This window comes from Dipodomys merriami, unplaced genomic scaffold (genome assembly GCF_024711535.1).
Source record: "Dipodomys merriami isolate MVZ:Mamm:240054 unplaced genomic scaffold, mDipMer1.0.p SCAF_11, whole genome shotgun sequence".
Classification (NCBI taxonomy): domain Eukaryota; kingdom Metazoa; phylum Chordata; class Mammalia; order Rodentia; family Heteromyidae; genus Dipodomys; species Dipodomys merriami.
Genome location: NW_027202382.1, coordinates 14,475,281 through 14,500,636, shown reverse-complemented (window position 1 = coordinate 14,500,636; position 25,356 = coordinate 14,475,281). Strand labels below are relative to the sequence as shown.

The 25,356-nt window shown below is 44.7% G+C and overlaps 1 protein-coding gene across 9 annotated transcripts; it reads right to left on the bottom strand.

Annotated features, from left to right (window-relative positions):
• Positions 1–294: 294 nt before the first annotated feature.
• Positions 295–24,003, bottom strand: Phf24 (PHD finger protein 24). 9 transcript variants are annotated; one of them, XM_070009212.1, is made up of 9 exons: positions 23,816–24,002; positions 6,898–6,949; positions 6,568–6,786; positions 5,379–5,564; positions 2,508–2,586; positions 2,020–2,225; positions 1,513–1,673; positions 1,135–1,227; positions 295–877 (listed from the first exon to the last, which is right to left on the bottom strand). In XM_070009212.1, the coding sequence occupies exons 1-9, from the start codon at positions 23,935–23,937 to the stop codon at positions 781–783; spliced, it is 1,215 nt and encodes a 404-aa protein (XP_069865313.1). In that variant the 5' UTR covers positions 23,938–24,002; the 3' UTR covers positions 295–780. The 9 variants fall into 9 exon arrangements, with proteins under 9 accessions (XP_069865313.1, XP_069865341.1, XP_069865333.1 ...); XM_070009240.1 differs by lacking the exon at positions 23,816–24,002 and adding exons at positions 22,310–22,619; positions 23,167–23,325 and having other exon boundaries at positions 6,568–6,949; XM_070009232.1 differs by lacking the exon at positions 23,816–24,002 and adding exons at positions 22,310–22,548; positions 23,167–23,325 and having other exon boundaries at positions 6,568–6,949.
• Between the last annotated feature and the right edge of the window lie 1,353 nt (positions 24,004–25,356).

The window sequence follows — 25,356 nt, the reverse complement described above, 5'->3', positions numbered from 1 at the left end:
TTGTTTTTGACTGTTCTGCTAAAGACTTTTGGACTTAAGATGACTGAGCTGAGAGGTGGGTCTCTGGGTGAGGCTGCCTCTCTCTTTTCCAGTTAGGGTTCCGGAAGCTATTGCCTTTTCTGCCATTAGGAGTTAGAATTTAAATATGAGTTAAACTGCAGTGATGGTTTTTCAACTCTTTCCCCACCACAATGTATCCGAGGAGCATACATTTACTACCAACAGTGGCTCACCACAGAGGGGTTTTCAATGTGGGCAGAGGGGCCTGCCTGTATTTCCAGGAAGGAACGTGAGTCTGGTATGCTCCTTTATTAAGAATCACTTGGCCAGAATCTGATATATTTGAAACTGGAACTGGCCAATGGAAGGAATGAGTAGAGAACCACCCCCCTCATCTATACCAGAAGTTTCATAAAGGGACTTTGGTCCTTTTTTTCAACTTAAAAAGAACCAGGCTTTTGAAGTCACAGGCAGCTAGGCATGTATGCAGACATGTGTGTGCACACATGTAAGTGAGTGGTGGCAGGGTTAGCCTGTGATGTGAGGGTGGGGGGGGAGTGAGATGCTGCACAGGCCTCAGGCTTCTCTCTGTGGCCATGCACTTACTGCCTCTGTGGTGAGGGGAATGGTGATTTCAATGCCATAAAACTTAATGACAAATTAAGATGCTGGCAGTGCCCCATCCCCGTGAGTCTCAGTGCCAGAAGTTGGTAGAGGAAAGAAAGAAAGGAAAGAAGGGAGAAGATGCCACCATCCTTAAACAAGCCTCTCTGCACCAGGCTATCCTGGGGGTTTCAGGTGAATGGCTGCGCTGTTGGGGCGAGCAGCTAAGATATAGATGACATTCTCTCTCAGGAAGGTGGGCCAGTCCACAGACCTGCAGGAGTAGAGAGCACATTTGTGAGGCAGAGTGTGAGACTTGGCCTAGATAAAGCTCAAGGAAGTCTTGGTTCGTGCCTGACTTATTGACCGGGCTACCAAGACAGTGGGTCAGCGGCTTGGCCCTTTTGAGCCTACATTTCGGAGTGCGTGCTTGCTATTTTGGAGGTGCAGAGGAGGAGTCCATCTCTTAATTATCAGTGTATGTTAGGGAGACAGAAGATACAGCCAGTCAGGTAAGAAGGTTCCACTCACCTGGACTCCTGTTCTGCAGGCAGCATGACCTTATCTTGATGCTTACTGCTGCTGGCTGGGCTGCTATCTGCTATGGGGCCCACATGGCTGATGCTGTTGGCACAAGGATGTGGTTAGGAGTAGGGCAGTGAAAGGCTTAACCCTTCCCAAATTTTAGTGAACCTATAGCTCTGAATATATGTGTTCAGGGTCTTTGACACCGAGCATCAGAATTTAGAGTAGAGGCCGCCTTATGTCTTGGCTAACAGGAATAGTCCTCTGCCTGAAGCACGGAGGAATCTTCTGGCTGTTCACAAAGGTGTCTTTCACACTCAGAATTACCAGCATGCAAACAGGAGGAGGAAGGCTGAGTGGGGAAGGGACTGCTAAGGAGCAGACCTGACAGTGCAAGAAGGAGCTTTTGTGGGACGTTTGCAGAACCAAGAGTGCTGGGCGCGGCGGCATTCTGCCTCACTGATGGCATCTCCACGGCTCTGTGCCAGGAAGGTGGCGCGGGCTCGTTCCCGCTCCTTGACGGTCAGAAGCCTTAACAGAGAATTCTGGAGAAGACAGAAGTTAAGATCTTGAAGGTGAAAATATCTTGTAAACTTTAAGCTTTAGAGACTCTGACTTCTATTTACCTAACCACTGCTACCTCCCTTCAGAAGTCCCCAGAGCCTTCTTGGTAGCGCCAGCATTTTCAAGGGAGTCCAGTGCAAGCTAGTCTTCCTCAGGCAGTTTCCCCAGCCAGGGCACTGATCATCTGTCACTGAGCAGAACTTAATCCCAATTCCTAATACCTGCTCTTGTTTATATAGTTCCCAGGACTCCACCAACCTGCCCAGCATGCTTCCCAGGCCTCTGCCACCCAGTAACCCATGGACATTCACCCCAGCTGCCCCTCACCTGGGGACGCAATTGCTGCAGAAGTAGGAGGGACTCATGGCACAAGAAGTCAGACCACTCTACGTGGCCTCGATGTTCAGGGTCCAGAGCTGCAAACTGGCGGGCTGCCTGCTCCTCTTGCTCATCACTCAGGGCCCTGTTACTGTCCCCCCGCTTTGCTGCTTGATGGCGGTAGCGCAGAAAGTCCTCCAGCATCAGGGAGCAATCTGTGGAAATCACCCTTGCTGGCCATGCCCACCCTTCCTCAGCGCTGGGCACCTGTACCAACTCTGGGGCACCCTCCGTGCTTTCCACATACATATCTAGTCATATAGCCAATGTAGCTCCGACTGTGGTGTGGGTGGGTAACTGATGGCCAACAACTCCAGAATAAAGACTTATTTATCCTATCCTCCCCAAATCTCAGAATATACTTTTCATGTTCATCCTTGAAAGGATGAGGGGAAAATCTAGTCCCTTGCCCTCCTAGCAGCACTGGCCAGCCTTACCTGGGATGACTTTACACTGATGAAAGGTCTCTGTGAGGCTGTACATTTCCTCCTCAGTAAGCAGCAAGTTAAGATTGTCCTGAAAAAAAAAAAAGTAGAGCTGAGTCACACAGGAAAGAAAAGCCAAGGATCAACCGACATGGAAATTTCAATGGAAAAGCTACTCAAGATCACTGGATCCCAGCCTCCCACCCACTGGCAAGGAGACTTAGGCCCCAGAGAAGAGAAGAGACTTGTTCACTGTTTCTTTTTTTTTTTGCCAGTCATGGGACCTGAGCTCTGGGCCTGGGCGCTGTCCCTCAGCTCTTCAGCTCAAGGCTAGCACTCTACCACTTGAGCCACAGCGCCACTTCTGGCTTTTTCTGCTTATGTGGTGCTGAGGAATTGAACCCAGGGCCTCATGCATGCAAGGCAAGCACTCTACCACTGAGCCACCTTCCCAGCCCCTTGTTCACTGTTTCTAACTTTGGGACAGAATCTTGCCCAGAATTCAGACATCCTGACAACTGCTGGGTCTCTGGCCTAAGGATTGCTTGAAAGTGCCTTAGGAACCTGCTGCAGGGGACAGGGACTACTGAGTAGGCAAGGTTGTAAAACTCCTCCATCAACCAGGGCAACTTCATCTTCATTCATTGTTATGTACCTGGCTTCTGTCTTGGTGCTCAAAGAGTATTTTAGTTAAAAAATTAATTCTAAGCTGAACACGGCTGGTAGCTCATGCCTATAATCCTAGCTATTCAGAAGATGCAGATCTGAGGGTCAAGGTCTGAAGCCAGCACAGGTAGCAAATCCCCAAGACTTTTATCTTGATTCAATAGCAAGAAGCCAGTAGTGGAGGTGTAGCTCAAGTGGTAGAGCTCCAGCACTTGAGAGGCAAAATCTAAGCAAGAGCAGAAGGCCCTGAGTTCAAGCTTCCAGTACTGGCACAAAACAAACTAGAAAAAGGTGAAAAAGAAGAAGCAGTAGAAGCGGCCTGATTGTGAAAGGAAGGAAAGAAGGAAGGAAGAAGCCTTTGTAAAAAGCCTAGTGGAGTGGTGGGAAAGATGCAGGATTCTAGCAGGAAGCCCAGAGGGAACAGTGTATTTCTGGGGGATAGGAAGGATATGTCTGTAACTCAGTCTCACAATGGTAGCACACTGAAGAGCAGAGTTTCTGTGAGATAAAAGGTTGGCATCCCAGGACAAGGGGTGATTGATACTAGAAAATGTCATCTGTAGAGCAGGATTTGCTGTGGTGTACTCTAGGAAGAAATGTTTAAGTATCTGAAAATAATTGTTCTAGATTTCATTTTAATGGGTAAGCCACAGGGAAAGAGTTAGAAAGTAGTAAACTTCTAGGTTTTTCTAACAGACAGAAGGAAGAAGAAGGAGGTCATTAGATGCTCTTTACACTGAAATCAGAAGAGCTATGCATGATAATAGATCAAAAGAAAATACCTAAATTTCCTTCAGGTAAGATAAGAAATGATTATGTATCTGGCTTTCAATGAAACCTTAGATTCTGTCCTCTGTTAAAAGTTGGAAGGATGGGGCTGGGAAGGTGGCTCAGCAGTAGAGTACTTGCCTCGCATGCATGAGGCCCTGGGTTCAATTCCTCAGCACCACATAAACAGTAAAAAAAAAAAAACAAAAAAAAACAAATCTGGAAGTGGCACTGTGGCTCAAGTGGTAGTGTGCTAGTCTTGAGCTGAAGAGCTCAGGGACAATACCTAGACCTAGAGTTCAAGCCCCATAACTGACCAAAAAAAAAAAAAAAAAAAAAAAAGTTGGAAGGTGCACTGGGAAGGTGGCTCTGTGGTAGAGTGCTTGCCTTGTATGCATGAGGCCCTGGGTTCGATTCCTCAGCACCACATAAGCAGAAAAAAAAAAAAAAAGCTGGAAGTGGCACTGTAGCTCAAGTTGTAGAGTGCTAGCCTTGAGCTGAAGAGCTGAGGGACAGCACCCAGGCCCAGAGTTCAGGCCCCATGAAAAACCAAAAAAACAAAACAAAACAAAACAAAAAAGTTGGAAGGTGTTTATATATAATTTGAAAAGTTCTGAATCAAAGCTTAAAGATCACTTCAGGAAGCTGGGTGCTGGTGGCTCATGCCTATAATTCTTGCTATTCAGGAGGCTGAGAGCTGAGGATCACGGTTTAAAGTCAGCCTGGGCAGGAAAATCCAGTAAGACTCTTATCTCCAATTAACCACCAGAAAACAGGAAGTAGAGCAATGGTCCAAAGTGGTAAAGCACTAATCTTGAGCAGAAAATCCCAGGGACAGCTCCCAGGCCCTGAGTTCAAGCCCTGTAACTAACTAACAACAACAACAAATCACTTCAGAGATAAACAGCAAATGCTTCTAAAGGCAAGTAGGGATCAGGATGAAGCAGTTTTATTGTGATGGACTCTATTCCCATTTGAAGCAAGTTGGTTAGGACTTCAGGTTGGTTTCTCAGCTGAGTACAGTGAATGACAACTACAGGGCTGTTAGAGAAAACACTGTTCTAAGCAGAATTACTTTTGAGCAAGTAGGCCCCATTCTATCCAGTGTACTCCCCCACCCCCTTCACTTCATGGTTCTCAACTGGGGATGATTTTTCTGTCTCCACAATTCATCTAGAAATATCTGGAGACATTTTTGGGTGTGTGATATTGGCATTGGCATCTAGTATTATAAAGACCAGAAATGCTGCTAAACATCCTATTATGTACCTTGCTCCCCAGAAGAAAGATCTATCTAAACCTAAATGTCAACAGAACTGAGTTGAGAAACCCATCTTAATTCTAGGGCCCTAGAACACATTAGAGCAGGTGTTATAAGACTGGGCCTCCAAGAAAAGTGAGAAGTACTCTGCTGTGCAACAGCCCACTGTCCCTGAAGTCCAGGCTCACACAATAGTAGCAGCTCCAGCCTGTTTCGGTGTGAGCCATCTCCGTCACCTCTGCTGCACGGTCTCCTTTGATATAGCCCATGCGGCGTAGGCAGCCATCATGGAAAACTCTGGTGCAGACTCTGCATGAAAAGAGGCTCTCAGCCGTCCAGACCTCGCAGATGTCACACATTTCATCATTGACAACCTGGTGAAAGATGGCAGAAGTAAATAGGGATGGGAAAGTCAGGCAACAAGAACCTATGGCCAGTTAACATAGAACTACTTACATGGGAATGAACCTCCCTGAAATAGCCTAGAGGAATAGTTTCAACTGAAGTAATGTTAAAATGACAGTTTTCTTCCTAGTGGACATAAACTAGATGGCTCTTCTAGCTGCTCAGGCCTTTCTAGTGCATCTCAGGCATTGTAGTACATTTAGCATTTCTAGTTTCTTAGCACCAATATGAACCCCCAGTCATTGTGACCTGCCTAAATTCCCTCTTAAATTTCCAACCACCTCAACTATCTGTAGTTGAGCATCCATGGATGGGAAAGTCAGCAGAAGACCTACCACATTATCTTTTTTTTTTTCTGTCGGTCGTAGGGCTTGAACTCTGGGTCTGGGCACTGTCCCTCAGCTCTTCAGCTCAAGGCTAATGCTCTACCACTTGAGCCACTTGTGCCACTTCTGGTTTTCTGGTGGTTTATTGGAGATAAAAGACTCATGGACTTTCCTGCCTGGGCTGGCTTTGAACCGCAATCCTCAGATCTTAGCTTTCTTAGTAGCTAGGATTACAGGCATGAGTCACCATGCCGGACAAATGTTATCATTCTTAATTACCCACCACCCCATGGGACTTTCACTATAACTAATCTAAGATGTAAATAATACTCTTCTGATGGAAATGTTTTTGCAGTATTTGTACATGCAAGGCAAGCACTTTACCTGGGGGCCACATCCTCATTGCTCTTTTGGAAAACAAAACCTGAAGATTATTGGGATACACTGTATATTGGCATACATGTGCAGAAATGTCTCAGTGAACCCCCTCATGTATATGAATACAAAATTAAAGACTGTTCTGCATTCAACTCTGTCTTCCCACTTTTGAATTTCACCTCAACCACAATCAGCTCTCCTTGTCCTCCTGTTCCTTGATCCTCAGAAAGACTAGGAGTATAAGACTTTTCTCTAACTAATCACTCACAGGCTCTCTGGGCTCCAAGACGATGTCTGCAGGCTTGTCATCATCCAGCTTCCGGGTGGGGCGGATAAAAGCAGGAGGTGTGAATCGACTGGTCCTATCAAACTCTTCAGGCTCTACTCCACGCCCATCTCTGAGCCGCTCCCAGGCTGCACGCTTGACACTGCTCTCTTCCTGGACCAATGGGGTGCCTGCCTCTGCTTCTTTCTCCTCCTGTACCTCCTGGACAGAGCCTTCCATTGTGCCACGGTGGGACCCTGATAGCTCACCCGTGCGCCGAATGGAAGGCCTGTCCCGCAGCCCATCCTTGAAGGCAGACACAGCCAGGCTCACCTTTTGTACCTGCTCTACTGTCTGCCGTTTGGACATCAACACCCCCATGGCTCTGTGGACAAAAAGAAGAGGGCACAGATTTAACCAGTGGTCCAGCAAGTTGGGCCTGTCAGTTTCAGTCATTCACCAAAAAGGCAAGGCGAGGACTATTAATGGGAGAGAGGGATGAAGAAAAGAAAGGGAGGCAGGAATGGAAAGAGCATAAAACAGTACAAAGCCCTCTATATATGTGAAATGGCATCTGTTTTCCTTCTTATCCTAAACCAATTTTGTCCAGGAGTCCAAGATCTCTGTTATTTTGAAATAGTTGAAGACTTCAGAGCTTGTTTCTCCTTTACTCCATGAGAGGACCCAAAGCTCAAAGCAAGCCGGTATCAACACATTTTAGACCTTCAACTGAAGGGAAGCACCTTCAGTAAGTAGTACATAGTACAGCCAATTCAGGGATGATTCTCCTTAGGCACCTGCTCCATTTTTGTTTTGTTTTTGTCAGTCCTGAGGCTTAAACTCAGGGCCTAAGCTTCTTTTGCTCAAGGCTAGCACTCTACCACTTCAGCCACAGCGTCACTTCTGGCTTTTTCTGTGGTACTGAGAAATTGGACCCAAGGTTTCATGCATGTCAGGCAAGCACTCTAGCACTAAGCCACATTCCCAGCCCAGTGCCTGCTACTTTTTAAAGCAAGAGTGAAGAAAACCCTATTTTTAGAAGAGTATGAATCATGGAATCAAGAAACTCTGTCACCCCTAACCATGTACTTAAAGCTACATGCCTACAGCTACATACCTACATGCCCTCTCGTCTCCTCTAATAGGTACCTATGCCACCCTGTGAGTCTCTGGCCCATTACAAACTTCCTTCCTTCCTTCCTTCCTTTCTTCCTCCCTCCCTTCCTTCCTCCCTCCCTTCCTTCCTCCCTCCCTTTCTTGCCTTCCTTCCTTCCTGCCTTTCTCTTCCTTCCTTTCTCTCTCTTTTTCTTTTTCTTTCTTTCTTTCTTTCTTTCTTTCTTTCTTTCTTTCTTTCTTTCTTTCTTTCTTTCTTTCTTCTTTCTTTTTCTTTTCTCTCTCTCCCTTTCTCCCTCCCTCTTTCTCTTTTCTCCTTCATTCTTTCCTTTCTGTCTCTGTCTCTCTTTTTCTTTCTTTTGTTGCCAGACCTAGGGTTTGAAGTCAGAGTTTGGGTACTGTCCCTGAGCTTTTTTGCTCAAGGGTAGCTCTTTACCACTTGCGCCACAGCTCCATTTCTGGCTTTTTGGTGGTTAACTGGCGATGAGTCTCATGGACTTTCTTGCCTGGGCTGGATTTGAATCACAATCCTCAGAGCTCAGCCTCCTGAGCCTTTGGCACCTCGTTCCATAGAACTTTTCTAAGACTTCACTAATGTCACTACATTTTTTCAGCTTTGATTTTTCTGATTTTTTTTTTTTTTTTTTTTTTTGTCGGTCGTGGGGCTTGAACTCTGGGCCTGGGCGTTGTCCCTCAGCTCTTCAGCTCAAGGTGAGCGCTCTACCACTTGAGCTACAGCGCCACTTCCAGTTTTCTGGTGGTTTATTGGAGATAGGAGTCTCACGGTCTTTCTTGCCCGGGCTGGCTTTGAACCGTGATCCTCAGATCTCAGCCTCCTGAGTAGCTAGGATTACAGGCGTGAGCCACCAGCGCCCAGCTGATTTTTCTGATTTTAACTGTTCACATGTTAAAAGGGAATGTTACTCTAGTCCTCTCCACCTGTGCAAGTTGGCTGGTGAATGCTTGTTCTAAGCAGAGAAGAGACCATTTAGCTTTGCTCAATTCATCCCAATCAAGGCTTATTGAACAGTGTTATTTATATGCAAGGCACTAACTACTCTTAATAGGAAACAGAAGACAGGAGAACAGTTGTCTCACAACTCAAGCTGTTAAAAATTGGAATTCAAAGAAGTCAAACAAAATGCTGGAAGAACCTAAAGAAGGCTGAGACTTTATTATTAGGGTTCAGAGTGGATACTGAGGAATGGAGAAGTTACCTTCAATTTGTTTTGGGAAAAAGGTGATAGTGAGAGGAGAGACAGAGACAATTAAAGGCTACTATAATACCCAGGCAAGAGGTAGAGGGTTTCAAATGAAATGATGACAGCAGGAATGATTTGTTACCATGGAAACAGAATTAAGGAATTTTACAAATAAAATGATAATTACTTTAGATGACAAAATGACAAAAGGAGAGAGGGCAGTTTTAAATTGACTAGAAGAATAGTACTGCCAGCTTCAGAAATTAGGAAATAAACACTGAGAGACAATTAAATTGGATTTTGAATGTATTAAGGATATCCCTGGCCGGGGACTGGGAAGGTGGCTCAGTGGTAGAGCGCTTGCCTTGCATGCCTGAGGCCCTGGGTTCGATTCCTCAGCACCACATAAGCAGAAGGAAAAAAAAGCCGGAAGTGGCGCTGTGGCTGAAGTGGTAGAGTGCTAGCCTTGAGCTGAAGAGCTGAGGGACAGCGCCCAGGCCCAGAGTTCAGGCCCATGACCGGACTAAAAAAAAAAAAAAAGGATATCCCTGGGATGTTCAGATGCCATCTTATTTTTGCTTCAGATTATTCTACAGGTTCCTTACAGCTCTTAGGATAAAGTTCCCCAAATTTATCTTTACCATGACTTGCTTGTAAGACCCTGCAAAGTCCAGTTTCCCTTCTTTTGTCTGTGTTCCAACACATTAGTTTTGTCAGTCTTTACTTGGCATGCTCCTATTTTGGGGACTTTTGAACTTTCCTTCCCCTGTTAGTGCCTATTCATCTGTCAAACTAGGGGAAGTCACTGCTGGCTGGAGTCAATAGCACACTCTTCTGCTCTTGAGCACTTACCTGAATCATCACTTATTTTAAGGATGATTTTCTAGTCAATATCAGCTTCCCCTATTTGATTGTTTTACGTCGCACAGCATCTATTTCTACTGCTTCTTGAGGTGTCCAGAATAGAACAGATACTTAATAATATTTTACAATTAACTAATTGTAGAGATTAAGTTTTAAAAATAAAACCTTAAGGGATCACATTGTCCAAAAAGAAATGTATTCTTTTTTTATTGTGAAAATACTGTACAGAGAGGTTGCAATTACATGGGCAAGATAATGAGTATACTTCTTATCAAGCATTGTTGCTTCCCCCTTTGTTTCCCCTTCCCATCCCTTCCTATCCCCCCCCCCCAAGAAATGTATTCTTTACCTGACTTTTGTAACTGTAACCCCTTTGTATATCACCTTTATAATAACAATTACAAAAACTTTAATATATGTTATACCTGATGAAAATAACACGTTCTTTCCATAATCATTGATTATAAGCACCATAGTAGTACAAATTTCTACCCTGCCATCTACTGAAACCCATATTCTTTAATTTATAAATTTATCTAAGAAGACATACCTCTTCCATTTGTAAATTTGCTTACAAAATTGAAGTATGTAACTAAGGAATATTTACTTTGAATAATTACCTTACAGTGCAAAGATTTATTGTGCAGTTAGGAAGTTATGCCTCAGTGGGCAATTAATAATACATTAAGATTTAAAAATCCTGGGCTGGGAAGTTGGCTCAGTGGTAGAGCGCTTGCCTTGCATGCCTGAGGCCCTGGGTTCGATTCCTCAGTACCATATAAGCAAAAAGAAAAAATAAGCCAGAAGTGGTGCTGTGGCTCAAGTGGTAGAGTGCTAGCCTTGAGCTGAAGAGCTGAGGGACAGCACTCGGGCCCAGAGTTCAGGCCCCACAACCGGACCAAAAAAAAAAAAAAAAGATTTAAAAATCCTTTTCTTTCATTGTATTAGAAACAAATATTAGACAACATGAGAATACATTATGGTATGAGGAAAGAATAAACAACAAAAACATTAAAGTATAATTACTGATATAAAAAGATGTTTAAAATATGAAAACATATTCATGAAGTTACAAAAGTACTTTATGATCTAATTTTTTGTTTGTTTTTTTTTTTTTGTCGGTCATGGGGCTTGAACTCTGGGCCTGGGTGCTGTCCCTTAACTCTTCAGCTCAAGGCGAGCGCTCTACCACTTGAGCTACAGCGCCACTTCTGGTTTTCTGGTGGTTTATTGGAGATAGGAGTCTCACGGTCTCTCCTGCCCGGGCTGGCTTTGAACGGCGATCCTCAGATCTCAGCCTCCTGAGTAGCTAGGATTATAGGCGTGAGCCACCAGCGCCCGGCTATGATCTAATTTTTTGAAGGTGGTAGAAAGCATATACATACTTTTAATTTCTTTATTTTGTATATATAAATGACAACTTTTAGATTGGGACCTGATGTTTTGTGACTCAGAACATATTGCTTTATTGTTTAATTTCAGGTTTGTATCTGTTAGAATGCTCATGTTTGTTTATATGTCCACATGGCCTAATCAGGGTAGCTAGCCAGGGTGGGAAGGGAGTGGAGATGGTATGATAAAGTTTTGCTGGAGCTTTGGGCTGGAGGGTTCTTGAAGAGGCTGGGCCTAAAGTCCCCAGACATTGTCCAGATGCCTCATGAACAATGGTTGTGTTCAATGGTTAGGGAGGAAGGCAAGTCCTCAAAGCATACCAAAAGGGAGAATGTAAGACTGACACTGTCTTTCAATGCATATTTTCATTATGAGCACTTATATTTTCCAGAACCATTAGGTTTTCTTGAGATACTTTATATGACACATTTTTTTTTACATTTTTCTTTTGGGGGGATGATAGACAGCAAAGTACTAGGTGTAAAACTCAGGACTTAGTGCTGGTTAGGTAAGCATTCTACCACTTGAAACATGTCACCAGTCCTTTTTGCTTTAGTTTTTGTTGCTTTTGTTGTTGTTTTTGCTGGTTATGAGGCTTGAACTCTGGCCTGGGTGTTGTCTCTGAGCTACTTTTGCTCAAGACTAGCACTCTACCACTTTAAGCCATGGAACCACTTCTGGTATTCTGGTGGTTAATTGGAGATTAAGAGTCTTATAAACCTTTCTGTTTGGGCTGGCTCTGAACTGCAATCCTCAGATCTCAGCCTCCTGAGTAGCTAGGATTACAGGCATGAGCCAATGGCATCTGACTTAGTTTTTTGTTGTTTTTGCATAGTATCTCATACTTTGCTGAGTCAACCTTAGACTGCAATATTCCAGCCTTAAAACTGGCTGGGACTATGGGGATGAGCTACTTGTTGTTTTCAATTTCACTTTACTGTAATCTAGAATAAGAAAATATTTGATGTGATGATTCTGTATATTGAACCATCCTACTTTTCTATCTTGTTTCATTAAAATATCCTCATAATGGTTCTCTAAAAATGACCGTATGAATAGATTTAAAGCTGCAATTTAAAAAATCCAGCCTTAAGACTCTTTATAACTTTTTAACTTTAAGAACTATATTTTTTCTTTTGATTCAAAGATGGACATGTATAAAGAAAGAGGTACAAAGAAAACTCTGCCCTTAACTGGTACTATGCAGGATGAACTGTTTACTCAAATTTATCTTAAAAGTCTATGTGTTTGAAGACAGGCACCAGTGGCTCACACCTATAATCTTAGCTACTCAGGAGGCTGAGAACTGTAGTAACTTAATTTGAAGTCAGCCTAGACAGAGAAATCTGAGACTCCATTTCCTGTTAACCAGCAAAATGCTAGACTAGCAGTATGGCTGAAGTGGTAGAGTGCCAGCTATGATCAAGAAAGCCAAATGAGAGTGGATCCCTGAGTTCAAGCCCTGTATACACACACACACACACACACACACACACACACACACACACACACACACACACACACACACACACACACACACACACACACACACACACACACACACACACACACACACACACACACACACACACACACACACACACGAGTATATGTGGTTCAAGAGTCTAGCAGAGATAAATTACTACTAACACTGACTAAAAATCCTGCTCTTTAATGAGATATATAGAAGAAAGAGCTCACTGGCCATTGCTAGCTCTGAAAAGAGTCAAGGAATGCAGATGGATTCTAGAAGTTAGAAAAGGGAAATAGACTCACCCCTGGAGCTTCTAGAAAGCTATGTGGCTTTGCTGATACCTTGAGTTTCAGCAGGATTATGAACCCCCAATGGTTATAAGATAATAAATTTGTATTAAAAGAAAGAAAGCTGGGTGTCAGTGACTCATGCCTATAATCCTAGCTACTCAGGAGGCTGAAGCAATCTGAGGATTGCAGTTTAAAGCCAGCCTAGGCAGGAATGTCTGTGAGACTCTTATCTCCAATTAACCAGAAAACCAGAAGTGGTGCTGTGTCTCAATGTGGTAAAGTGCTAGCCTTGAGCAAAAGGAGCTCAGGGACAGCACCCAGGCCAGAGTTCAAGCTTCATGACTGATGAGAGAGAGAAGGGGGGGAAAGGAGGGAGGGAAAGGGAGAGGGAGAGGGAGAGAGAGGAAACAAGAAAGAGAAGGAGAGAGAAAAGAAGGAAGGAAGGAGGGAAGAAATGAAGGAAAATATACTCTATATAAGAAGATGATCCTCTTTAACCTGTGGGGCATACACTAATTTTTTTTAAAAGGGTAGAAATAATCTCAATAGGAAGTTACTGAACAACCTACAAAACACTCAAGCTATAAAAAGAAAAACATTGATTAAATTTTAAAGCACAAAAACCAGGACAATGATTCTCAAGCAGTGAATTGGATGGACCCTCAGGCAGGTTGTAGGTGGATCTATATCAGAGACTCTAGGAGGAGAGGATATCAATTCCATTGGTATTTGGAAGGAAAATATTAAAAGAAATTGTGTGTGTGTGTGTGTATGGTGTGTATAACAGACTACAAACAACAAAACTTGAAAGAATCCCCTTGGTTTCCAAAGATACTCAGAAAAGACTAGCCCTCCAAATAACTGGGGGGGGGGGGAAGGGGGAGGCAGACTCTTCTCAAGAAATTACATCAGAAATTTTAGGGAACAGTCATTAGACTTTTATGGTTATCAGAAAAAAAAAGTACAGGTTAGAAAAAAAAGCTCAGAACTTATGTGAAGGTATTGGAATACCCATAATAAAAATCTTTTCAAGAATAATTCACTAAAACAGAGCAACAGCATGTATTTGGACCTTTTCAAATGACATAATGAGAGTTATTGAAGAAGAGTTCAGCCACTTAGGAGAGTTACTCTATAAGTGAATTCACTCATTAATACTGTATCAGTACATGAACCACAGAAATCTCCCAACACACAATAGTCCTGCTTCAACCCTTTACTGTGAGGATACCATTATTCTCTTTAAGGGAGACTAGGAATTGCCATTAACCTAGCTCAATTGTTAATGAAGTCACTGCAATAGTTTGCAGAGTTTATCCTTAAAGGAACTTCCATGAAGACTGAAGCTGACATTCACTGGCAAAACAATTAAACACATATAAAAACAGATATACATTTTTTTTTTGGGGGGGGGGGCTCTGGTCGTGGGGCCTGAACTCTGGGCCTGGGCGCTGTCCCTCAGCTCTTCAGCTCAAGGCTAGCACTCTACCACTTGAGCCACAGCGCCACTTCCGGCTTTTTTCTTTTTTCTTATGTGGTGCTGAGGAATCAAACCCAGGGCCTCATGCGTGCAAGGCAAGTACTCTACCACTGAGCCACCTTCCCAGCCCCAGATATACATTTTTTAATGACAACACTTTTTTTTTTTGCCAGTCATGGCCTGAACTCTGGGCCTGGGCGCTGTCCCTCAGCTCTTCAGCTCAAGGCTAGTGCTCTGCCACTTGAGCCACAGCACCACTTCTGGCTTTTTATTCCTGCTTATGTGGTGCTGAGGAATTGAACTCAGGGCCTCATGCATGCAAGGCAAGCACTCTACCACTGAGCCACCTTCACAGTCCATGACAACACTTTTTACTTTTGACCACAGGCTCTTTGAGCACTGCTATTACTTTTGCTTGAGATGCTTCAATTTTTGGGACCACTTTGTACCTTTAAGGGCAAAAATATGTAGAGCAGGAAGTGGTGCTGTAGCTCAAGTGGTAGAGCACTAGCCTTGAGCTGAAGAGCTGAGGGACAGCACCCAGGCCCAGAGTTCAAGCCCCACGACCCACCAAAAAAAAAAAAAAAAAAAAAATATATATATATATGTAGATATACATATATATAGAGAGAGAGCAGAATCACTAAAAAAGAACTATCAATATCCAAAGAAGACCTCTAGTCATTTTTCCATTTGCTTTTTTGCTTTCCTATCATTTTGATGGGAATTGACAAAGCTTTGTTTGACTGTAAACTGTGAAGACACAACAGAATTAGACCTTAAAAGTGATACTAAATACCATAATGCTTAATGAAGATGACTGAACCCGTATACGATAGACACTTTGATTAAAAGTGAGTGTGCTGAAAGATCCAAGCTATGCACCTGTGGTATTTGAGAAATTAACACAATCAGCTCTAATTTCTACAGAAACAAGTGGTGCTGATTAGTGGTGGCTAAAACAATGCCTGGGGAGAAAATGCTGGCCTCTCCTGTGCTGGAAGAAGTCCTAAGAAGAGGAGCAAGCTGAAAGGAAATCAAGTTACAAAGATCCTACAAATTATTCTTAATGACCACTTCATTGGCTGGTAGGTGGTGGAAATTGGGTTTTCTGCCTCTCTAATGAGAACGAAAACAATATAAAAGATGTTGACCTGGGAATGGTATATCGAGAATTTGAAAGAAGGCTTAGAGGAAAAATACCTTGGGGATAGGAGCAGGTGATGGAAAATAAGAGCCAAGAAGAATACGGACATCCAACTGTATTAACTGGAAGAAATGAAAAAAAAAAAAAAAAACCAGAAACAACCAGAATCTTGTCTCACTAAGAGAAAGCAATCTAGATGTGTTTGTCAGGCAGTGAGACATACGTGGGCAGCTAGGAATGTGTGTGCAAGACACACCCATTCTCTGTGGAACACCTGCTTAGAATGCAGTGGGCTTAAATGCAAGGGCAAAGAAGTGGGAGTAAAGAGAGGTTTTGCTTCACAGCAGGAGCTGCGGAGAAATAAGGACAGCAAAGGCAGTTAGGGAACCTCTCTCGCCAAGCATTGTCTGTAAAGATTTGTGGCTGTGGAGAGCCTGAGAAGCAACCCTCCCAACAGGCAGGATTTCCTCCTGCAGCATGGCAAATGTAAAGAACATTGACTCACTTGAATCTGATTCTTGATATGGAAATGACAGCTGTTTGAAAAGCTCAAAAGCAACTAAAATGGGTTTTCTGGAGGTTGTGAGGGCTTTCCTAGGCAGAAACATTTAAAAGAAAAACCTCTAAGTGGAGGAAAGGGGAAAACAACCAAAAGAAATGGGCTTTGCAGGTGAACAAAGGAATCTCTTTTTTTTTGGGGGGGGGGGGGTCCGGTCGTGGGGCCTGAACTCTGGGCCTGGGCGCTGTCCCTCAGCTCTTCAGCTCAAGGCTAGCACTCTACCACTTGAGCCACAGCGCCACTTCCGGCTTTTTTCTTTTTGCTTATGTTGTGCTGTGGAATCAAACCCAGGGCCTCAGGCATGCCAGGCAAGCGCTCTACCACTGAGCCACCCTCCCAGCCCCTGTTTTTTTTTTTTTTTTATGAGAACAAGAAGGAGAAAAGTGAGGGTGGTCCCCTACCTTCCACAGAGCATGTGTTTTATAAATCTTTGTTAAATGAATGTTGTAGACACATTGACTGGACAACATTAAAAGTTAATTTGAGATCAGTGTTTGTACCCTTTCTCCTCATTAAATTTAGCTAGACAACTGATCCCACCAAATCTCTGGTACTCAGTTCTACAAACTCAGTCAGACCATTTCACCTCATCCCATCCACTCTTCTTTCCCAGAGCTAAAGCCTCAATGGTGAGTCAGGGCTCACAGGAAGAGAACAGGTATCATACAGTAACATACCCTTACTACAGAGAGAAGCTAATTTGGGAATTTAGCAGTTTCCACAATTACACTGGTCTTATCAGAGTCCACAGTCTCCTACATTTATGGCTGTGTTCTGTGGACTTGCTTGTTCTGGGGAACAAGCAAGAAGCTGGAAAATGCATCTCCTCTATCCTGCATTTGAGCTGGAGAAATTCAGCACAAATAAGAAGCATCTGCACATGCAAGTGAATATTTTCAAGACACTTAACAACTGGCTACTAGAAGCATATATTTGGAGGACTATCTAAGAACCTTAAGGAGCCGGGCGCTGGTGGCTCACACCTGTAATCCTAGCTACTCAGGAGGCTGAGATCTGAGGATGGCGGTTCAAAGCCAGCCCGGGCAAGAAAGACCGTGAGACTCCTATCTCCAATAAACCACCAGAAAACCAGAAGTGGCGCTGTAGCTCAAGTGGTAGAGCGCTCGCCTTGAGCTGAAGAGCTCAGGGACAACGCCCAGGCCCAGAGTTCAAGCCCCACGACCAAAAAAAAAAAAAAAGAACCTTAAGGAAAGCCACCACATACATAAAATAGGTGGAGACCTGCTAGCCATAAGAGTGCATCAAACTAGCAGACCCAAGTATGTGAAAAATGTATAATGCACAGCACAGACCCAGAGCTCACTCTGCACAAAAGCATCTAGCCCCAAGACTTCCAACAAAAATAATCAAAAAGAATTCCCTTACCCTCTGCTGATCTTTGAGGAAATCCAAACCCCAAGTGGTTCAGTTGTTCTTTACTGACTTGTGACCAGTTTTGGAACTCCATACCTCACTCTACTGCTCCTGGAGACTCTTCCTACTATTCTGTCACCTGACAGTAGCCTACTAAGTACTAGAGGCTGTAGACTCCAAAGGAGTCTAGATCTACCTAGTACCTACCAATTTCTCTCTATTCACTTCTGCTTGTCTAGGAAGACATAGTTACCCTAACTGCCAAGGGCTTTCCAAGGGACAAGCTAAAGATGAAGAAAACTCCCTGGCCTCAGCTCAACACTATAAGATGTGAGAGAGGTCGTGCTATTTAATAGTTACTGAAAGCTTACAAGGCGCTCATTTGCAGGAGCACAAAATTATGATAGGATCTTTAGCCTCTTGGGGACCAGCTGAATCTTCATTAAAGCTACAGCGATGACTTCCCACAGAAGCAGAGTAACAGTTAAAGAACATCACACCATTCATGATTGGCTGGTGAGATTGCACTTAGCGGGCACAGCTTTCCCATAAGATGGAGAGACACTCCCTGGTTTTTGTTTTGTTTTGTTTTTTGCTCTTAGATTCTCAAAGCACATATTTCCCCTGCTTGTGAATTATTACTTTAATTGTCAGCATTTCCACAAACATTTGTTGAATGCAACCTACTATGTGTTAGGAAAAAATTAATTGTTTAATGACTGTTGGCAGAATGAACAAATGGCACTTCACACAGCCTGTGAGCATGCAGTGAGTATGTGCATGTGTAGGGGCATAAGAGTAGGATTTAAAAAAAAAAAGGTGTTGCTTGAGCTAAATTTTGAATATGAGTGGGAGTTACACCAGTAAGAAAAAAAAAAAAAGCATTCCAGGAAGAGGTAAAAACACATGCCAAGCATGGAGCTATATGGGGACTCCATCATGACTTACCAACCTGGGTGCTGGATAGAAATAGGCGAGGAAATCTGCCTTCACATATGAATTAGCATCAGCCCAAAGGATTGGTTTGGGATAGTATGTTTAAACTATTTGTTTAAAAGACTTTCAGAGAGATTTAAAAAAAAACAACAACAACAAACCCAAACGTTTAGAGTTGGTGTAACTGAGTCTAGGAAGAACTTGCCCTGTAAGTCCCAAACCTGATAGATGAGTACATTATTTGGCCTTAGAACTCAACAGGATGGGGGTGGGAAGGTGGCTCAGTGGTAGAGCGCTTGCCTTGCATGCATGAGGCCCTGGGTTTGATTCCTCAGCACCACATAAGCAGAAAAAGCCAGAAGTGGCATTGTGGCTCAAGTGGCAGAGTGCTAGCCCTGAGCTGAAGAGCTGAGGGACAGCACCCAGGCCCAGAGTTCAGGCCCCATGACCAACAACAAAAAAAACAATAACCAGGGCTGGGAAGGTGGCTCAGTGGTAAAGTACTTGCCTTGCATGCCAGAGGCCCTGGGTTCGATTCTTCAGCACCACATAAGCAAAAAGAAAAAAGCCGGAAGTGGCGCTGTGGCTCAAGTGGTAGAGCACTAGCCTTGAGCTGAAGAGCTGAGGGACAGTGCCCAGGCACAGAGTTCAGGCCCCACAACCGGACCCAAAAAAAAAATAAAAACCTCAACAGGACAGTCTTTTCCATAACCTAAGAGCTAGTAGGTGTTTCTCTATGGGCAATTCATAAACCTCACAAAAAACACACAAATACTAATACTATTTTAGTGAGAATGCCACAGTAATATAAACATTTTCTTAAACAGAGATCATGTATGTTCAAAGGCTTTGTAATGTTATCCAAATAAACAGTTGTGAAGCTGAGCACCAATGCCCATGCCTGTAATCCTAGCTACTCAGAAGGCTAAGATCTGAGGATTGTAGTTCAAAGCCAGCCTAGGCAGGAAACTCTGTAACACTCTGATCTCCAATTAACCACCAGAAACGACAGAAGAGGAGCTATGGTTCAAGTGACAGAGTGTTAGCCTTGAGGAAAAAAAGCTCAGGGGTAGTGTCCAGGCCCTGAGTTCAAGCCCCAGGACTAGCAGGTATGCACATGCGCACACACACACACACTATTATATATAAATAATACACATTTGTATGTTACATATTATATGTAGTATGGCTGCCAGAAGAGGCACAGAAGAGCCGTCAAGTTCCAGTGGTGCCTGGGAACAAGCATTCTCTGCATGGATTGCTGAAGATACTCTATAAAGCTATATTCCACACCCCTACTTTCCTGTTCTTTATAATAAATGACTAGAAAAATTTAGACTGGCCAGGCACCAGTGGCTCACGCCTGTAATTCCTTGCTACTAAGGGGGCTGAGATCTGAGGATGACAGTTCAAAGTTAGCCTGGGCAGGAAAGTCCATGAGACTTTTATCTCCAATAAACCACCAGAAAACCAGAAGTGGTACTGAGGCTCAAGTGGTAGAGCTCTTGCCTTGAGCTGAAGAGCTGAGGGATGGCACCAAGGCCCAGAGTTCAAGCCCCACGACTGACCAAAAAAAAAAAAAAAATTAGACTGATTCTATGTGAACTCCTCAAGGGCAAGAACTCTTATATTTATATAGCATGGTGCTGGCAAACGAACAGCACTTATTATTTATGTGGGTCTCTGAGGGGAAGGGGAGTGGGGAATTGAGAGAGCTGTTATAATGGAAACAACAATCATGCTTCCAGCTGGACATCATAGTCCAAAGCTGGTAAGCAATTCTGGTCAGAACGTCGTCATTAAAATCAAGGAGTGGAGTAGATAATGATATTTCCATTAAAAATGAATAAATAGACTTGAGAAATAAAGATAGCAGAAACCAAACAGCATTGTTGGGGAGAAGCGGGTGGGACTGATAATAGGATTCTGTAGCTAAAGAGATGGGAAACTATTTGCATAAATAGGATCTGCTTAGGAATAGGTGTACTGGGAAAAAAATGCAGGGTCAGAAATGGCCTGGGAAGGTTTTACTGTTCATATTCTAGGAAAGGAAAACATTTATGAAAAACAGCAAAAAGGAGGTGGTGGTGGAGGAGGAAGAAGAGAAAGGGGACTAGGAAGGGGAGGGAAAGGAGGAAGAGGAAGAGGGGGAGGAGGAGGAGGAGAAAGGGGAGAAATACAAGGAGGAGGAGGAGGAGGAGGAGGAGGAGGAGGAGGAGGAGGAGGAGGAGGAGGAGGCCAGAAAATATGTGAAAAGTCAAAGGCTGATAAATACAGATAGTAAAATGCAGACACAACTGCACACAAACTGTCATTCTCTTTTCACTTACCTTTAGAAAGAGCATTTTAGAAAAGATTAAGGCCACCTGGTGATATCTTTCACATACATTCTGTAATAATTTGATCTGCAGACTCAGGTTGTGGTTAAGGGGAGTGAGGCACACTATTCTGAGGAGTTTTGGAATGTAATGTCTACCCAATGCTGGACATTCAGGATTACCAAGGGGTAAAATACCAAGAGCTCTCAATGAAAAGGCCACTTTAGGAATAAAACTCCATGACAAATCTTTAAGATGAAGCAAAGATCATATTTTCAGGCTTGATCCTTCTGATTTTCCTTTAAAACAATTAATACCTCTATTTTGGTCTGTTGAGCTTGGTGTGAACTGAAAGAGATAACGGTAAACAACTTTACAGACAGGAGGTGCTAATCTCTATAAACCTCTATCAGAGTCTACTCCATTCAGCTGTACAGTGGTGCCACACCCATCCTTCAGGCAGCCATCAAATTAAGACAAAATCCCTAGCAATTGGAAAACTATCCTGTTTTGTTTCCTTACTAGCTTGGTCTCCCTCCTCACTCTGGTAACCCCAGAAGTTTTATTAAAGGATGATATCACTAGGTTTGGCTGTGTAGAAGGATGGATAAAGGCAAACAGGAAAACTTCCAGAAGAGTTTTTCTATGGTAAATCCCATTGCTTGGTACTTTAATCACTCTGTTTTTGGATGAGAATATAGAGTCTATTCTGGACCTTGAATTCAGCTAGAATGAAATGTTGAGGGTGTGGGACATGGGACAAAGCAACATCCAGTGCCAGAGCCTTTACTCTTCTCACATAATACACTCCTAATAAGACTTCCTTTCTCCTCTCATACAAGGGCACCATTAGGCAAAAAGGTCCAGAGTGGTATTTATGGACCAATGTCCCTGGTGGCCTCAGTCAGAGGGCCACAAGGACAGTGTGGATTATGCTTTTTATCATGTGATCAAGACACTAAAAGTGACTCTTGTTTCTTTCCCTCAAGAGCTCTGCAGCAAGGAAGGTGGCCTCAGGACACTCACTGCATTCTGGGAAGAGTCTCTGTAGTGTCAAGTAGGTAAGTCCTGCCGGACCATACCAAAGTCTGTCCCTGGTCCAATGAGGAGTGTCCCAGACTCACCTCTAAGCATGGACTTACTTCTACAGTGGGGCTGTCAAGGAAGGAAGGAAGCAGTATGCTAAGATCTGGAGAATCAATGGGTATCTGTTCCTGTGGCAGTCTCATCTCCTATTAAATTGCATTCATCCACTAGTGTAATCATCACATTTATTGAGCATACACTATGGAAAGCCTAAGATTGCATTTTCACATAATTTACTAATATACACTTTATTTTTCATTTGTCTCTCCTTCATGCTTTTCTCCACAGAACATTTGAAGATTTCATCCTCCCAAGCTTTGTGATCTTGGGAAAACAGCTAAATCTCTCTGAATCCTAAGTACTTAATGTTGTTGTACAGATTATGAAATGTTTAAACTACATAGCATTGTGCCTAGCGCACTGGTGCTCAAGAATCTCATATCCTTTGCTCCTTCTTTCAAAAGGCTTTTGGTGCAGACTGTGCCAAAGTCAGTTATTCCCATTACTGACCTGTTTCTTATGGTCAAGCCAAGAGCGCAGATGTCCTATCTTGGCTCCAGAGGCCTCACTGGTCCTCCTTTCCCTGGGGCCTCGTGCTTTTGGTGTAGTTTCTGCCTCCACTAAAGTCCAGCTTGGAGCCCTCGGGGCTAGTGGTAGGGAGGTGGGCATAGGAAATGAAGGAAGGCCACGGCCCCACAGATCCCCTCCTGGACCACGCTGGTGGGCACCAATTGCAGGCACATTGAGTCCTAGAGGAGGTCAAGGCCAAAGTCCTTGGAGATGGGGGATGTCACTCACGGAGCTTCCTAGCCAGAGGTTCCTGGTGGGCAGTTTTGGGGTACAGTCTAAGGTTAACTCTTAGCGAGGGGTTCCTGGGAGAGGAGTTCCATTGCTGCTGGGGCTCGCGAAGCTCTCGTGTCCCAGATGCTATTCGATGGAGCCAACTCCAGAGCCCACCCTGGTGCTCAGTTAACACAGGTCTCCCTGGGGACGGTGTCCCCGCCTCGGTGCCCCCCCCCCGCATGGTACCCTCCTCATAGGGTCGCTTCCACCCATGGTGCCCTCCCCATAGGGGCGCCCCCCCACGATCCCCTCCCCATGAGGCCCCCCCCACGGTGCTCTCTCTATAGCAGCAAGTGAGGGCGCCTAGGCGTCTCCACTCCCCCAGTGCCTGCGTGGGGGCGGCTCCCCACGCCGCCCCAGGCACTTTCCCAGGGGGTGCACACGGCCATACCCGGGGCTCACCCACTTACACGGGCCCCTCCCGTGGAGAGCGGCTCCCCAAGCACCTGCGTCCCGGAGGTCTGTCCTGGCCCGCAGACCCGCCCCTTCAGGTGACTGCTGGGTCCCCGCTGCCCTACGCTTACCGGGACCGTCCGGGTGCGGGACGCGAGTCCGAGTGGGGGACGCGGGTCCAGGTGAGCGACGCGGGTCCTCAGGCCCACGCTACCCACGTCCGCTCGGGCGCCGACGTGCTGGGCCGAGCGCCGGGAGCAGGCGGCGCGGGCGGCGCGCGGGCTGAGGCGGGGCGCGCGCTCCCGGAGCTCTCCCACCCGCCCGCGCGTTGCGGTGCGTGCGCCCGCACCAGGAGCCCTGGGCCCGCCGGGGGCGCGCGCCCCGCCCCGCTCCGCCACGCCCGCCACGCCCTCCTGCAACTCTGCCGCGGCCTGGGCCCCTGGGCGCGCGGCGGGCGGGGGAGCTGGGGAGGGGTCCCTGGGGCGGGGGCGTGGCCAGGCGGCGCGGGGGACCCCCCGGCCGAGGTTCCCGGGGTGCCCACGGAAGCGGCTGGCACTGCGGCGCGGGGACTGCAGCAAGGTCAGTGCCGCCCGCAGGAGACGGCCTGAGGGGCGCTGCGGGGCGCTGCGGGGTCCTGCGGTTGCTCTCCACTCTGGCCCGGACACGAATGAATGTGGGTTTCTGGATGCCTGTGGTCACCAGCACGTGACGTATCTGCGCGACCCTGACCGCGGTCTCTTCAGGTCTGCGGGCTTGGGAGCCTAGCATTTGTGCACTTACCCTCGCCCTGGCTTCCAGAGTGTCCAAGTGAGCCCCAAAGAGTCCTGGCTGTCCCAACGCTCCCTAGACGCTGTCTCCTGACATGATTGGTTCCATCTCCAGCAGCAAAACTGTACTGTCATGTAGCCCGCTTTTTTGCTGCAGCAACCTCATCCCCCAGGCTAGCCAAACAGCCAGCTTGTCAGCAGGCCATCGGTTCCGAGGGTGATAGTCTGCATCACAGCAAACTCCACGCTTAGAAAGGGGCAGGAAAAGGAAGATCAACGCATGAAACACCACTTTATGGAAATAACTGAATCGAGGCACCTAAGCCTAGAACCTTTTGCATCAGTTAATTACATTTGCATTTCAGAGATATCTTCATTTTCTTGGGCCTTCAACTTGTATGTCACAAACATAATTCACACCATTAATTTTCAAACATTTGGTAATCCCACCCACTTTTTTTTTTTTTTTAATCTGCACACCATTCCAAGCATTATGGGGCAATACAAAAAGGAACTCACTTTGTCCTTAACTAGATTCACTAATAGGGAATATAGGTAAATTTTGTGCCATATATTGGAAGTCACTTGAAGGTGCTATTTTGTCAGTCATTTTTACATCCATCCCCCTGAGGGACTGTACTATTAGTTTCTGTTCTCTGTTGATAAACTGAAGCACAGAGAGGTTAAACAACCTGCCCCAAAGTCACATAGCTACAATGTGATGCAGGCAACATTAAAAGCCAGGCATTCGGACTTCAGAGCCTATTCTATTTTACTGAATTGCCATTGAGAAAGGAGAGGCTCCATTCATCAACACATGATGTCCTAATATTAATACCTATTTTCATGAACCATTATTCTTTTTCTTTGCTTTGTTGTAAAACAATAGCAAAGAGCTGTTGTAGTCTGGGGGTTCCCTAACCTTTAGAATTACATCCGACTAACATTTTCAGATTGAATTATTTTTAGCAAGTGTTTTACTGCTAAGCTGTTTCACAGGCCTATATGGAAGAATGGGCTGTAATAATATCGCCACAGAAATCTGTTAATTCCTCCCTTCATTAAAATAAAAGTACATTGGGTATCTCTAGTATGTCAGGCATTGTGTTGAGAACTAGAAGGGGTACAAATAAGAGTGACACAATACTTCCCCCTCATAAAGCTATGATGTCAATTACTGGGCACCCTAATAATCTTTTAAAATCTTAATCATTCTCTTGTATCCCCATCTAAAAATACTACAGTCAAAATAAGTTTCCATCCTTTTAATACCTTATGATGGAGTTAAATTTCAACACTTGGAGCCTTGGGGACATGCAAACTGTAGCATCTACTCACAGCTTGTATCTCCCACAAGTCAATCCATTTGTAGCCATTTTTGCCAAAGAAACACAAGCACTGGACCACTTTGTTACTTGTATTGGCATTTGAAAATCTTAAGAAGAGATTGTGGTGGTAAAAATCAAGAAATCGGAGCTTTCAATAAAGAGTTCAGTGTCTTCCATTTGGAAATCTTTATACTGAGAAGGCTACAAGACTTAATCTGTATCTACT